Source organism: Dromiciops gliroides, chromosome 5, assembly GCF_019393635.1.
Source record: "Dromiciops gliroides isolate mDroGli1 chromosome 5, mDroGli1.pri, whole genome shotgun sequence".
NCBI lineage: Eukaryota > Metazoa > Chordata > Mammalia > Microbiotheria > Microbiotheriidae > Dromiciops > Dromiciops gliroides.
The window spans coordinates 147763528-147780075 of record NC_057865.1 but is presented as its reverse complement, the minus strand read 5'-3'; the positions used below and the strand labels follow the sequence as shown (position 1 = coordinate 147780075).

At 38.6% G+C, this 16548-nt stretch overlaps 1 protein-coding gene across 5 annotated transcripts in view; it reads right to left on the bottom strand.

The window, feature by feature from the left end:
• The window catches only part of ORC5 (origin recognition complex subunit 5), a 94878-nt gene extending 88097 nt beyond the window's left edge, over positions 1-6781 (bottom strand). For 4 of the 5 annotated variants that reach the window (XM_043968297.1, XM_043968294.1, XM_043968296.1 and 1 more), the window contains exons 1-2: positions 6515-6781; positions 841-933 (exon numbers count right to left, since the gene is read on the bottom strand). In XM_043968297.1, the coding sequence (XP_043824232.1) occupies positions 841-933; positions 6515-6586 (165 nt within the window). In that variant the 5' untranslated portion in view covers positions 6587-6781. Of the gene's footprint in view, positions 1-840; positions 934-3696; positions 3763-6514 lie in introns of all 5 variants that reach the window. The other variant, XM_043968298.1, reaches the window with a different exon arrangement.
• Between the last annotated feature and the right edge of the window lie 9767 nt (positions 6782-16548).

Below are 16548 nucleotides of genomic sequence, written 5' to 3'. Positions count from 1 at the left end.
TCAAAACTGTATTAAGAACATAGAAACCCAATGACTACACAGTTTATATCTACATTGTTACAGAAAACATTTATATTTAAATTTTCCTGTATATTTTATATAGACTACTTAGAATATATAAAAATGAAGTATCTGACACAAGCCTGAAAAAGTCTACTTTAAAATTCTTATCTTGAATGAGCTACTTACAAAGAATTTAGATCCCCTTAGTTTAATAAGAAAGTAACCATATAGTTGCATTCCCTACACATACTTCAAGAAGTGCTAGGTTATAAATATAACCTGCAGATATAAGAATCATTAATACTTGAGGCACCAGCCTCCTATGGCTTTCATAGCCAAGCTACTTCCTCCTAAAAAAAAGCTCTCTGCCTCTTGAAATATAGGGCAACAATGATAGGATTACATTGTTATTTACATAGTGCTACCGATTTCATAAATGGTCAAATTGACATTTTCTCATAACAGAAGTACAGGCAGTAATGGGATGTAGCCTACTTTCCAAGGCCTTCTATATATCCTAAACTACAATGATTTTATTTACACATTTTGCTACTAGCACATTCTAAGAGAGACTTAGTAAAGGTACTGGAATATATTCTTGCCTCCAGAAAAAGTCACAACGGTAAATCTGCTACAGAAGTGTTTAATAAATTCTTAATCTAGTTACTGGAGTGGTTACAAAATTTTCAGTTATAACACCAAATATAGGATTTTTTTAAAAAATCCCAATAGTTCTTTTTAGTATTTCTAACATGATTTCCTACTGGATGTATTTCCCCCACACACACACCATTAACATTTTAAATCAACTTACAATGAGTTTAATATTACTCTTACCTCTGAAGTTTTCAACAAAGTTTCCATTACATAGGTCTTTCCACTAGCTCTATGTCCATAGATAAAGATGGATGGGAAGCTGAAATGATGACGCTAAGGGAGAAAAGCAGTGATCAATTTACATTTACAAAATTTACAAATGTACTAAACTTCAACTTTACCAAACTTTATTTAGCCTGTTTTTTTCTAATCAATCCAAAACATTACAACAAAAAGAGCAATGCTTTGTTGCTGAATAAAAATGACTGCAAGACTCAGAGGGATTTCAAAAGTGTGCTAGGTTCAAGGCTCCGACCAACAGAAAGAGTACTAGTCAGTCATCCCAGACACTTATTAAAGCAAATCAGTGATAAGATTTGTCTATGTTATTCAATTCAACAAATATATATATTTTAAATGTCTATGTGTTCCTCTTACAGTTCATAGAATCAGCAGTAGCTTAGAAAAAAATATTTTCAGAGATTCCTATTCATTCAATCAACACATAAATATTATTCTAGTGAGAAATTAGGCACTTAGAATATCTTTGTTATTATCATTACAATCATCAAGAAACATTTAATGATTGTTAAATTGTTGTTAAATCAAAAACATGTCCCGAGGCAGCTAGATGGCAGTAGTTAAAGCACTGGCCCTGTATTCAGGAGGACCCGAGTTCAAATACAGCCTCAGACACTTGACATGTACTAGCTGTGTGACCCAGGGCAAGTCACTTAACCCTCACTGCCCCACAAAATAAACAAACAAACAAACAAGCAACAACCATGTCCCAGGATAAGTTACCCTACATCTAAGTTGAAATGAAGTTGTTCTTCAGAAAAAATAAAAAATTTATACCTGTTTTATAGCTAGATTTTTGTTGGTGTTCAAACATTTCAGTGATGTCCAATTTTTCATGACCCCATTTGGGGTTTTCTTGGCAAAGATACTGAAGTGGTTTGTTGTTTCCTTCTCCAGCTCATTTTATAGATGAGGAAACTGAGACAAACAGGGTTAAGTGACTTGCCCAGGGTCACACAGTTATTAAGTGTCTGAGAACAGATTTGAACTCAGGAAGATGAGTCTTCCAGATTTCAGGTCCCCAACTCCACTCCATCTACTGTGCCACATTCTATATAAACTACATGTGCTAATTATTAGAACAATAACATAATCAAGATAACTGCTTAAATATTAAAATCTCACATCATGAATTGATTTTTAATGAAATGAAAACTATATCAGATATTTCAATACATGTGTTTCTAAATATAGACAAGGATATGTTCTGAATGTTTGCTTAAGGATTTTAGAGTAGAACCAATAATGCACTCATACTGATCAGCTCCTCCACATTCAAATTCTATCTACTCCTTAAGACCCTTATCATAGCAGACCAGGTTGATCTCATTCTCTGAAACCCTAAAGCACTTACTGTTTATATAATTAATTTGGCATAATCATATATTACCTTGTAGTACTGCACTGGAGCCATAATTTCAATTCAACAAGTCAATTGTTAAAATACCTACTATGACCAAGACAAGAGGGAAGGAAAGACAAAAATTTTAAAAGTCACTGCCCTCAAAGAGCTTACCAAGGAATACAAGATATACACTAATAAGTGTACTTAATTGAAGGAAGAGCCCATCAATAGCTAGGGTGATCAGAAAGGTTTCTTGTAGAAGTTGGCACCTGAGCTGAACTCTGAAATTAAGTAGCCTAAGATGTGGAGGTGCAGAGGGCATGCACTCTAGGCATATGGGAAAGCTAGTGCAAAGACAATGGGAAATGAAATGCTGATTGTGAGAAACAGCAAGGACACTTTGGCTAGACCATAATATGTGGGAAGCTAAGTGATGAATAGAGGCTAGAAAGGCCTGCCATGGTTACTCAAGATAATTTATTCCAATGAGGCACAGTAAAACCTTCACCATACTGATCAACCATACCATATGGTGACTGAATAGTAAACTATGGCTGTCTTCCTTTGGCCCCCACCCCAATATAGCCAGTTCATTTTCCCAGGTGTTGTATCCTAGGTCTACCTAGGATTGCCCTAGGTTGCCCCAGGAAGCTACTTTACCTCTTATTTTTCTTTTATTCTCATTTTCTGTTAAGGAGGAAAGAGATGTCAGAGTCCTTTGGCATCACTATTAGTTAAAATGGTGACAGTTATCACCTACTTACCATATATAACTTTACTACTTGCTTTCCAAGTAATTCAGCTAGTATCCTAGTTAAATGAGAACCACAGAAGTGATGCATCTGAGCAGAAAGTGAACTCCTAGAAGGGCAGGGGCCTTTTCATTTTTTTGTTTGTTTGTTTTGGGGGATAAGGGCCTGCATCCTCATCAATTAGGATTTAACTTCTAAACCAGCAAACTGGCTTCCTTTAAGTTCCAGCTAAAATCCCACCTTCTCCAGGAAGTCTTCCCTTAACTCCAGTGTTTCCCTCTTTTAATTATTTCCTATTTATCCTGTATATAGCTTGTTTTGTCTATTTGTTTGCATGTTGTCATTGGATTGGGAGCTCCTTAAAGGCAGGAACTGTCTGTGGCCTGTTTTTGTAATCCCCAAATTTAGCACAGTGTCTAGCACATACTTAATAAATGTTTACTGAACAAATGAACTCATTATGTTTTCTCTATCCTCTACGCAAAGAGCTACTCCTTACACAAATCCTGTCTCTGGTATATTAACTCTGTGACCCTGGACAAGCTAGAACAGATCTACAGGATGGTGGCAGTGAGGTGATGATGGCACATGAGGAAAAGTTGAAGGAAATATATGTCAAGACTAGGCTAGAGAAAAGAAGATAGGATGGTGGTTCGCAAAATTATAATACGCTGCCATGCAGAAAACGACCAGACTTACTCTGTGTGGCTCCACATGGCAGATCTTGGACCAATTGGGTAGATGTTAAAGAGAGGAAAACTTTGTCTAAAAACGAGGACGAACAGTTAGAGATATCCAAAGATAGAATGAGCTGCCTTGTGATACAGTGAATTCCCCATCACCATATGCTAAACTGAATGTCAGATGAAAGGGTACCTTGGGGAATCATCTAAATTGAACTCCATTTCTGCAGCTAAAGAAACAGAGGCCCCACGAGGCTAAAGGATGACCAGTATCATACATATTGGTGGCAGGGCTGGGACTGAAACCCATGTCTCCTTGGCTTTCAATCCAATATTCTTTCCACTGTGAGAATTGGAATGGCACCCCTGCTGGAGAGATACTGTAGGGAAGCTCCACCATGAGGAGAAAGCATATGATTTAGAGACCATGCAACTTTAGCATCCAGAAGTTACATCTACAGAACCACCTGTGGGACTTGTCAATTAGAGCTACCAGCCAATTAGCTTGGAGCTATGGGTGTGTGGACGGCCCTGTTTCCTGTTGGAGAGGTTTCTGGGAGGAGGAAGGGCGAGTTGGCTCTCTCTTTCTCCTGGACCTCGTGTGGAGTGGAGCAGAGATGCTGGCTCCCTTAGATAGATAGATGAAGGCATCTTGGCCTCTTTCTCTCTCCTCACCAAATTCTTATGCTCCTTAATAAATACTTAGAAGTTTAAACTCTTGCTAAAGCTTATAATTTATGGCGACCACTCATTAGATTTTAAACATCACATCACTATACCTAATTGGTATTCAGAATGGATGTTGTATAGTGGAAATTGTATATACTGGGTCTCTAAGTGTCCCTTTCAAATATGACTTTCTATGAACCAAGTAGGATGACTACATTTTGAGTAAAAACAACACTATGGGGGCAGCTAGGTGGCACAGTGGATAGAGCACTGGCCCTGGAGTCAGGAGGACCTGAGTTCAAATCCGGCCTCAGACACTTAACACTTAATAGCTGTGTGACCCTGGGCAAGTCACTTGACCCCAACTGCCTCACTAAAAAAACAAACAAACAAAAAACAAAAACAAAAACACAACACTATGGGTAGAAAATTATTTGAGATATTAGCATCTCACTTTGCACTATTATTTCATTTATTTGCACTATTATTTCATTTATCAAGATTTGCTAGGGTTGGGGCAGGGTGGAAAATGGAGGTGATGGAATGTTTCCATGCTCCCTAAGAGTCTTCTCCTGGCCATTGGGCCTTTCAAGTAACTGTTCTAGTGGGAAATTAAGTATTTTAGAGAGCAAGTTTCAGGAGTCCTATGCTTGAAGCACTATTTCCCAACACCTCAGTTTCCTTATGCTTAATACCACTGCTGATCTCATTGAAACCTGAATAAACAAATACACAACACCTCACAAAGGCACCCATTACACAAATGATGTTTATTGGACAAACAGTTTTGTGCTACATGCTGATAAATGAATCCAACCCCAATAAGTTAATTCAACTTTTCAGAGATTCTTGATAATGATAAATTGCAACTAGAGTTTCCAGCTGAAACCCCCAGTCATCAAAGTGCTTTGCAAAACTGCTGTTCCCTGCAGGCTTTTTACTTTGGGATAAAGGTTAGAAATCAAAGCTTCTATTCTGAAGAGCAATTTGGAACTATGCCCAAAGGGCTATGAGGCTGTGCATACCCTTTGACCCAGTAATACCACTGCTAGGTCTGTATCCCAAAGGGATCATAAAAAAGAGAACCGGACCCACATGTACAAAATTATTTATAGAAGCTCTCTTTGTGGTGGCAAAGAATTGGAAATCGAGGAGATGCTCATCAATTTGGGAATGGCTGAACAAGCTGTGGTATATGAATGTAATGGAGTACTAGTGTGCTGTAAGAAATGATGAGCAGGCAGATTTCAGAAAAACCTGGAAAGACTTAAGTGGACTGATGCTGAGTGAAGTGAGCAGAATAAGGAGAACATTGTACACAGTAACAGCAACATTGTGGGATGATAGACTTAACTCTTCTCAGTTAATACAATGGTCCAAGACAATTCCAAAGGACTCATAATGGAAAATGCTCTCCACATCCAGAAAAAAAGAACTGTGGATTCTGAATACAGATAGAACCACACGACTCCTACTTTTTTTTTCTTTTTTTGAGGTTTTTCCCTTTTGTTCTGATCCTTTTTTTCACAACATGACTAAATGAAGAAATGTTTAATGTTATCGTACATATATAACCTATATCAGATTGCTTGCTGTCCTGGGGAGGGGAGAGGGAAGGAAGGGAGGGAGAAAAATTTGGAACTAGAAATCTTATAAAAATAAATGTTGAAAACGATCTCTATATGTAACTGGAAAACAAATAAAATACTATTAAGATTGGGGGGGGGAAGCAGTCAAGGCTTCTAAGTGCTCTACAAATAAACTTTCACAAGGGCTATTTCCTTCCTTAACCTAGCCCAACTATGGCATGACTCCCCCCAGAATCTCTTAGGTATATGTTCAATTTGGGAAGCTGGTGGATATGGGGATGAAGGGAGAGGAGAAAATAACAGCATTTATACAGAGCTCTAAAGTTTGCAAAGCTCTCTGCGGTTGATCTCACAACGACCTTGTGACGTAGCTGCTACTGTTATCCCCACTTTTTTGGCAGATGAGGAAACTAAGGCTGAGAGCCCAGGGTCACAAAGCTAATGGATGCCTTGGGCAAAATTCGAACTCGTGTCCTCCTAACCCTGAGTCCGGCGCTCTATCCATTTCGCCTGATAAAAAAGCAAAAGAAAAGTCTGAAAATTAAAGTTTGAAGGAAAACATTTATCGAACAATACCTCTCCGAACAAGGCCATCAAAGCAGACACTTGGGCTTCGCGACAAAGCACCACGTTCTCCAGAGGAAGCATCGCGGCTGAGGGTGAAGATAAGCCAAGGGCGGGGTGGGGGAACCAGCGGACTGTTTTGAGGGCCTTTAACCGGTTGCCCCAAAACCCGCGGCACAGACCCGAAAGCTTAAAAGCTATCGGGCACCAGCTCGACACTTAAAAGCCCCGGTCCAACCTCCCACGACTTCAGCAGCCTCTACGGCCTGACGCCAGCACGTCGGGGTCGTGACGCCATCGCGCCGGCGTCGTCGCCGTCCAGCGTCCTTAGGGAGGGCGCGCGGGGCGGGAACCACTTCAGACTCCGCCTCCAGAGGTGTTTGATTATCTCTTTGTAACAGTGGGAGAAAGAGGAGATAGGGAGGGGAGGAGAGAAAAGAGAGGGTGCCGAGAGCCTTCCCTGGCCCTCTGGAGGCTGGTCGGGGAGAGAGTTAAGGGTACCTGGTGGGGGCACCCCTTAGGTGGGCCTTCACTGAATCCGGCAGCCTCGGGCCACGCCCAGTCCCTCCTGGGCCTCGCAGCCTCTGGATAGGAGGAGGCGGGGGCGGGAATCCTGCGAGGTGGACCTGTTACATGTAGACAGCCAGGTGTCAAAGAGGGTAGATCTTCCCCAGGAAATAGAGTGACGACTCGGGCTTGAATGGAATCTCAGACTCCTGTGTACACACAGATACCTAAATATCTATACACACACACCATCCTGAAGGGCTAGTAAATTATATATTAAATTGTATACGTCTGTGTAGCACAGTGCCTGGCATATAGGTAGCATTTAAATGTATGTTTCATTCCTTTATTTTTAAATGTAATTGTATTATTTTCCCAATTAGCAGGTCAGTACACAAACAATAAGGCTTAACATGTACCTGGTACCGTTCTTAGAGCTGGGGATATAAAGAAAGGTGGTCTCAGCCCTTAAGGAACTCACATTTAAATGAGGGAGAAAACATGCAAAAACAAAAAATCTATGGTTATACAAGATATCTAGATAATGGTAGGTTAATGTTGAGGGAGGGGGAGGGAGGCCGCCTTGAAGAAGCTGGGTGGGATTTGGACTTGATGGAACATAAGGAAGGCAATACTGTAATAGGTAGTGAGGAAAGAGAGAATTCTAGGCATGGGGGAACCACCAGTGAAAAACGTAGGGCATTCATTTTAATCCCTCTACCCCTGTCCAGTTACACTGCAAGAAATTTTAGAAAGCCAGCCAAAAACAAACAAAAAACAACCCTTGTTATGTGTTCATTGTAAAGCAATGCAGATTCTCTCCTTGGCCAAAATACCTCTCATTCTTCATTTTGAGCCCATCATTTCTGTCAACAAGTAGATAGCTGGGGGCAGCTAGATGGCACAGTGGATAAAGCACTAGCCCTGGATTCAGGAGTACTTGAGTTCAAATCCGGCCTCAGACACTTGACACTTACTAGCTGTGTGACCCTGGGCAAGTCACTTAACCCCTGTTGCTCTGAAAAAAAAAAGTAGATAGCTTACTAAGACTGGTAAAATATCAATTTTATGGATCAAGGTGAAGAAAGCTGTTGGCATCATTTATAAAAGTCTAGCAGTAGTTCAGAGGACTCAAATTTGAATGACCATATTAAGTGGCATAGCTTCACTGCTTGTCTGTAACAGATTATGTGACCCAGGGTAAAACACTGAGCCTTAGCTTCCCCATCTGTAAAATGGAGATGATAGCACCTAAAAGGATTGTGATGGGAATCAAATGAGAGAAGATATGGAAAGCTCTTTGCAAACCTTAAAATATTATGTGATAGCTATCATTATCATTGATGTAAGCATGCAAAGCAGACATTAAAGAGCTTGTAAAACAGCTAAATTTAGGGATGGGATAGCTAATCCCAAAAGAAGATAAAATAGAGGGATAACTATAGGATGGGCCAAAAGTCACAAAGGAGTTTCAATATTCAATAACTCCTTTATGTTTTGCTTTTCATTTACAATATCATAGCATCATATACATTATATATATGAAATGAATTTACCTTACATGTGACAATTCAAATCTCATAAGTGGTGAAAAATAGAGAAAATATAATTTTCAAAATGTTATTAAAACATCATGACTTTTGGCAGACCCTATATATTTCATTTTCAAGGAAACTTGGCTCCAGTTGTGTTTTTTTCCAAATTGTCATGACTGAGAAGAGTTAATTACTTAAATGTCTCACATTCTAGCACAGACACAATTCAATACCAGGTTCCCTTATTTCAAACCTAATTTCTCTATACCCCAGTTTCGGTAAATAACATGAGCTTTAATTTGAGTATAATTTGTTCTTTGCAATAGCAAAAGTATGTTAATATTGATTTGTAGTGTTTTCTTGATTATAAAAGCAAGTATTAGCATGCCTAAAATTATAGTCAGTCCACTAAAATTGCTAAAAATCACTTCAATCAGTCAATAAGTATTTATTAAGTTCTAATGTCAAACACTATGCTAGATACTGGAGATACAGAAGATGAAGGGGAAAAAAAAAAAGAAAGAAACAGCCCCTGCTTTCTAGAAACACTCATTTCATCTGAAGTATATGTTTTAGTGATGATGAGTCATTAGTATCACCTTTAAATGAATAACCATGTACCCCCAAGAAATCAAAAAGAAAATGGACCTATGTGTATAAATATATTTATTTTAGGTCTTTTTGTTCTATCAAAGAATTGGAAACTGAGAAATTGCCTAACAATTGGGGAATGCCTAAACAACTTAAGGGTATATGAATAGGATGGTATACTACTGTTTTGTAAGAAATGATGAAGAGGAAGACTTGTATGAGCTGATGCAAAGTGAAGTGAGCAGAACCAGAACAAATTATGTGATAACAACAATATTATAAAGATAGTCAATTTAGGAGCTTAATACAATGACCAACCAGAATTCCAAAGGACTCCTGATGAAACATGCATGCTATCCACCTACAGAGAGCAAGAGATCTTTGACTCGGGTAGATTGAAGCATATTTTCTTTTCTTTTCTTTTCTTTTTTTTTGAAGAGGCATAGTGCATTGCTATTGTAACAATTGGAGTGACGCCACCTGCTGGAGAGTTACTGTAGGAAAGCTCCACCATGAGGAGAAGGCGTCTGAGGGCTTTCCTACAGTAACTCTCCAGCAGGTGGCGTCACTCCAATTGTTACACTATATAACCATGTTTGTTTTTCATAACAAACATACATCTTTGTCATGGGCTTTATTTTCCATGTCTTCCCAACAAGAAGGAGAAGGGAAATTGAAGTAAAATAATTTGGAGCTGATGATAAAATGAATGAATTTTTTTTTAAAGAATGGTATGACTGAAAAAAAAAAGAATGGTATGACTAACTTGAGGGAGGTGGCAAATTCCTATAAATTCTAGTTCCCAGGAGGCTGGGACTGTTGATTTTTTTGAGCTACAGTAAGCTAAGCCATGGGGTTAAGTTTGGCATTAATGTGGTAAGCTTTCCATAAAGGGAAGGATTGCAGAAGGAGAAGTAAACTATGCTAGGGTGGAAACTGAGCAGGTTAAAGTTCTTGTGCTAGTCACAGTGGGACTAAGCTCCTGCACAGCCCCTATACCACCAGCCTGGTAAAAAATTTTACAAAAAGGAATATTGTGGAATCAAACTTTATTACTGACAATATTTTATGGCTATTAGACTCTTATTTAATACATTATGTCAAAGTTATTTAACTTCTTACTGGTGTGCTTCTTAACTGCTAAAATGGGTGAAATCTGTTTAGATTTATATTGACAATTTAGATATATTAATGATCCCCAAACAAAAAAGTATAATCCTTTGGAAAAGCAAGTAATTTATTCAAGCAGTTTGCACATATTTTTTAAAGATTCTATTTCCTTTAATATCCCTTTCACTGTCTCTACAGAATCTGTTCCAAACCTTAAGCTCCCCTTGTGAGCCTTTCCTCACAGCCACTCAGCTGACCTTCCCTCATGCTTCACTGAAAAAAGAAGACCAATCAAGGAATGCCCCTCCTTCTTCTCTCTTCCTCTTGTCACATCATCTTCACCTACTATGTTGTTTACCTTGATCTCAAATGAAGAGGTGGCCCTTCTTGCCAAGGCCAGTGCCTCTCTATAAGCACCCTAGATTCTCATCCCCTATAGTCTTGTTTCATCAATGAAACACTCCCTGTTCCTTGAAGAAACAGAGGGGAGAATGTGGTAAAATAATGGAATTTGGCAGATGGATTGGGATGGGCCACACCTGTCCTGTCCTGAGTGATATATGCTGCTGATGTCAGCAGGAGAAACCACTCTTCACAGGCAGTTTGAAGGACCTCCCCTTTTAGGGGAGGGAGAGTAAACCCTCGCTGAGGGGAGTCTCGGTCTCTTTCCAGTCAAGTGAGCTGGCGGAAGCCAGAGAGAGAGAGAGGTTTTTCTTGGAAGTTTGTCCTGTAGGCCCTGGCTGCATAGCTGTTTCCCATTGAAGCTATGGACCCCAGATGGTGAATTAATAAACAAGCCCAACTCTTTTGAATTAGCTGAGCTGGAAGCGAGATTGGGGATTGTACAGGTTTTGGCTAAAGTTAGGGGGATTATCCATTTTCCAGTAAATTGCCTCCACTATTATCTCTATTCTCTTTAATTTCATTCTTTCCCTATCTACTTGCTCTTAATGCATACAAATAGGCCCATGTCTCCACATTCTTAACAAATTTTCATTTGATTGTTCCTACTAGCAATTATTCTATATCTCTTCTTCCCTTCTCCGCTAACCTTAGAAATTTTTCTATACTAGGTGCCTCTCTTTCCTCTCCCCTCACTTCTTTTTTTAAATTTTAAAATATTTTATTTAAAGTTTTGAGTTGCAAATTCTATCTCTCCCTTTCATCCCCCCTCCTTGAGATAGTAAGCAATCATATATAGGTTATACATGTACGATTATGTAACATTTCCATATTAGTCATTTTGTACAGTAAGACAAAAAAAAAGAAAAAGAAAGAGTGAAAAGTAGCATGCTTCAGTTTATTCAAACAATATCTGTTCTTTCTCTGGAGGTGGATAGTATGCTTCATCATTAGTCCTTTTGGGATTGTTTTAGATCATTGTATTGCTGGGAATAGCTAAGTAACTCACAGCACTTCATTTTACAATATTGCTCTTACTGTGTACAATGTCCTGGTTCTATTCATATCACTATATATCAGTTCATGTTGTCTTTCCAAGTTTTTCTGAAATCATCCTATTTGTCATTTCTTATAGCACAATTATTCCATTACAATCATATACCACAGCTTGTTTAGCCATTCCCCAATTGATGGGCATCCCTTTGATTTCCAATTCTTAGCCACCACAAAAAGAGCTGCTATAAATATTTTTGTACAAATAGGTCCTTTTCCTTTTTTCTTGGATGTCTTTTCTCCTCTCACTCACTTCACAGATAGCATTCTGCTATCTGGCTTCTGACCTAATCATTCAAATGAAAATGACTTCTCCAAAATTACTGATGATATCTTAATTGTCACTTTAATGACCATTTATCAAATCTCATCCTTTTTAACCTTTTACATTTTATATTATTGATCCCATCTGATTCCCCTAGACACCCTTATTAGGTTTTTCTAAAACTGCCTTTTAAAAATCACACTGCTTTTTCCTTTCTTCTACCTATTTGACTATTCCTCAAACTCTTATTCTGGTTCTTCATGTCGGTCATGGTCATTAACCATTGCTGTCTCTCAGGACTCTGCATTGGCCCCCTCTTTTCTCTCTATTCTCTCATTTGTTGATCTCATCAGGTCCCACAGATTCTGTTATCTCTGTGTAGATGGTTCTCAGATCTATATAGCTGGCCTTAATCCTCCTCCTGAGTTCTAGTCCTACATCCTCAATTGTCCCGTGGACATCTCAAATGGAATGTCTCACAGATATCTCAAATTCAACATATCCAAAATAGAACTCATTATCTCCCTCCTCACCACCAAACTCTCCCCTTTTTCTGTCAAGGGCACTACTGCTGTCAGTCACCTAGGCTTGCCATCTTCGTTTCATCCTTAGCTCATGTTCTTTTCCCACATATCCAATCAACTACCAGAACTACCAGAACTTCATAAAATCTCTCATATAGACCACTAAGTGTGAGATTTGGTAGAACCCAGGACTTGGAGTCAGGAAGACATAACTTCAAATCCTGCCTCAAAGATAAATCTTTGTGACCCTGGGCAAGCCACACCTCTGTGTATATCAATTTGATTCTCTGTAAAATGGGAGTAATAATATAACCTACTTCCCAGGATTCTTATGAGAGTCAAATGCTTCAACATATATAAAACAATTCGTAAACCTTAAAGCCCTACATAAATGTCAGTTATTACTATTATTTTTATGTACCTCCTCTTCTTTCTAATCACATTGCTACCATTCTAGTTCAACTTCTTATCACCTCTTACCCAGACTATTACAATAGCTTTTTAATTGATATCTCTGCTTCATGTGTCTCTCTACTAGAATGTATCCTCCATTCAGCTGCCCAAGTAAATTTTCTAAAGTGTAGATCTAACCATATCAGCCTCCTACTCAATAAATGCCAGCTCTTCTCTATTACCTTTCAGGTCCATTCAATTACTAAATCCTGCCCATTTCACCTCTGTAGCATTTCTTGCCCTCAATCTCCTCTCCATTCCCTCTACTATCACCCACATGGACCATTATCATAGCTTCCTACTAGGTTTTTTGGATTCCTTTCTCTTCCTTTTCTGATTCATGCTTCATGTTACTCAGAATAATCCTTCTTGTCCATAAATCAGTTCCAAAAATCTTCAGCAGCACTGTATTTCTTTCTGAATAAAGTTAAAATGTCTTTGCTTAGCACTAAATATCCTTCACAAGCTACTGTCACATTAACCTTCCATCTTTATCACATATTATTCTTCCCCATACTCCAGTTAAATCAGTCTGTTCTTTCACCCAAAACATATTCTTCCTACATCCATCGCTTTGTTCATAGAGGGAATCCTTTCTTCCCCTACTCCCCACAATATATAGAAACCATTCATCTGTTGATTGATATGTATCCTTTAAAGGCCAGCTCAAATACTGTTTCCTCTTCTGTGAAGACTTCTATCCCTCAAGTTGGCAATGACCTCCTACAGACTTTGCAAAATAGTTTGTTGTTTTTGCAACTCTTTGGTATACTCATCATTTAATATTGTAGGTCATATCTATCCTTGTTTGTGGCTTATACCCTAACTATTTGTGAGTAGAAAACATGTATTATTGTTGTATCTCTAGCCACCACAGTGTCCTGCACATAAGTGCTTAATAAATATTTGTTGAATTGAATTGGATATAATAGTACTCAAGCACCAAAAAGGAAACTAATTACAAAAAAGTAAGTTAAATTGACTTATTTAGTTATTTTAATTGTTAATGTCACTATAGTAGTATTTCCTAGATACTCTGATGTGTTAACCTCTTCTTCCAAACTTAATGGCTTTAGTCTTAAATTATTAGGTGATAGTGAATTAAAATGGGCTTGGGAACTAATTGTTTATTTGAAAATAATTAAATGCCAGTGGAAAAGCTATTTTAATGTATTAGTATCCTGGGACTAATAAGCTCCTAACTTAATTGAGCAATAAACATACCATAAGGTTGGGAACAGAAGGTGAATTCTACCTGAATCATGTTGCTAATTTGAAATATAAATCCCTGGTCCATTTGATGATCCTAAAGAGCCACCCAAATGCAAACTATTTGTTGACAATATAAATATATGCCCCTGATAGAATCCTGTTAAAGGAATAGTTATGTGGCCAAATCTGGCTATATGTGTTCATGGAGATTCAGTGTGAAATAAGAACTGGTGTTAAATGACTTGCTCTTATCATCATGGCAATAATAATACAGTTGGGCCTAGAGTTCACATATCCATATTTCTAAGCCAGTGTTCTTTACATAATAGCACAGTGTCCTTCTTATTACCCTTCCAGTTCCTTTTCTAGTCATATACATCCTTGATATTGTCTTTCCTCTACTTTCTCACTGACAAGTAACAAGCTACATATACTGTGTGTATCCACCATTAGCTTTAAGTCATTTGTAATTTTAATATTTTTAAAAATTTTTAATTATTTGGGGAATGTAAGGGGGGCAGTTTAAAAGATCCCCCAGGTTCATTAAGTCCCATATAGGCTATTTATCTGTAAGGGCCAAATTTAATATGGGAAGAGCTGCCCCCTCCCCAACTGTTCCTCCCAGACTGATAAGAAACAAGATTAAAAAACCTCTTTTTGGGGAAGCTAGGTGGCACAGTAGATGGAGGATAGGCCCTGGAGTCAGGAGGACCTGAGTTCAAATCTGGCCTCAGACACTTAACACTTACTAGCTGTGTGATCCTAGTCAAGTCACTTAACCTCAATTGCCTCACTAAAAAACAAAAAACCCCCCACCTCTTTTCAAATAAACAACGAAAATAAGGTTTATTGATGTGTGAACAAATTTAGAAATAAGAACAAAGTAGGACATACGACCTGTCTGTGTTTAACTTTCTCGCCTGCCACCATGAGCCCTTCTCTCTTGTCTTGTCTCCTCCTCCTTTACTCTCCATGTCTCCTTCCTGTCTCCTTGGTTGCTCACTACATCTCCTCTCCTTGTCTCTACTCTCTACATGGCTCCTCCCTCACTCTCTCGACCCCCCCAGAATAAAAAACCCTTCTCTCACAGGAATCCTGGACCGACCACCCACACACCTCAAGCTAATTTGTTGGCACCCCTTGGGGTGGCACCCAAGGCCGGCTGGGGAACAGGGTTTTCTGTGTACATCCCCATTGGGCAGAGGGAGCAGTGCAGGGGTGCCTGAGGCTTGTGTGCCTGGGGGGGAAGGGAGCCTTGTGGGGCATGCCCAAGGCTTTCTAATTTCATCCAAAGATGGGGTCCCGAATCCCAATCGATTCTTACATGGCTATATATATCATCCTTGGGAGAAAATTGGCATCAAAGAGATGAGTTTTGTGGTAGCAGGCAACTTGGAATTATTGAAAACACTGCAAATTTCCAAAGAAAACTTCAACTTGAAAAAGGTTTTTTTTTCCTTTCTTTTTCTTTTTTTTTAGTTAGAGTTTTAGACATTTAAGAGTTACCTTGTCATGTTTTGAATGTTTATTGGTTTTTGAAGAATTTTCCAGCAAAACATAAGTTCTACTTGGTTCTATTTTGTTCAAAGGTAATGATAATAACTAATATTATTTTTAACACTTATATAGCAATATGTACCAGGTGGTTTACAAATATTATATTATTTGATCCTCACAACAATCTTGGGAGGTAGGTGCTAGATAGGCAGGTGGCTCCCCGTTTTACAGTTGAGGGAACTGAAGCAAACAGAAATTAAGTGACTTGTCCAAGACCACACAACTAGTAAGTGTCTGAGACCAGATTTGCACTGAGGTTTTCCTGACTTCAGATCCAGTACTCTTATCTACTTCACTACCTAGTAGCCTTTAAAAGGTAACTTTTAAACCTTTAAATAGGTAACAGGTAATGGACTGCTTCTTCTTTTCCAGAAAGAAACATAGTTAAATTCAGTAAGGTTTATTACCACTAGTTTGTCCACTTGATGATGACTTCTTTTGACAATCTTGAAACAAATACAAAATGGTTTTCAGGACTGTGTGGGCCTTTTTTGCTTCTTTAGTAATTAGCAGAGTAATAAAAGAGGGGGACAGAGAGCTCCAAGAATCACACATTTTTTGGATTATCTATCAACAGAAATTTAGCTGTTGTTACTCTAAATGTGAGATTGTTGTCTGTCCTTCATTCTTGAAGAGGAACATGACATCTGGATGATGTCATGACATTCTATGAATTTAATTTAAGTGAGGGATGGCTGTGCAGCATCACCAATCTCACTCTCTCCTCCAGAGTCATCCAGGACCAGTGGCAAGATATATATCAGGGCAAATGGAGATGTTTAAGGTAATTGAGGTTAAGTGACTTGCCCAGGTTCACACAGCTAGTATCTGAGGTGA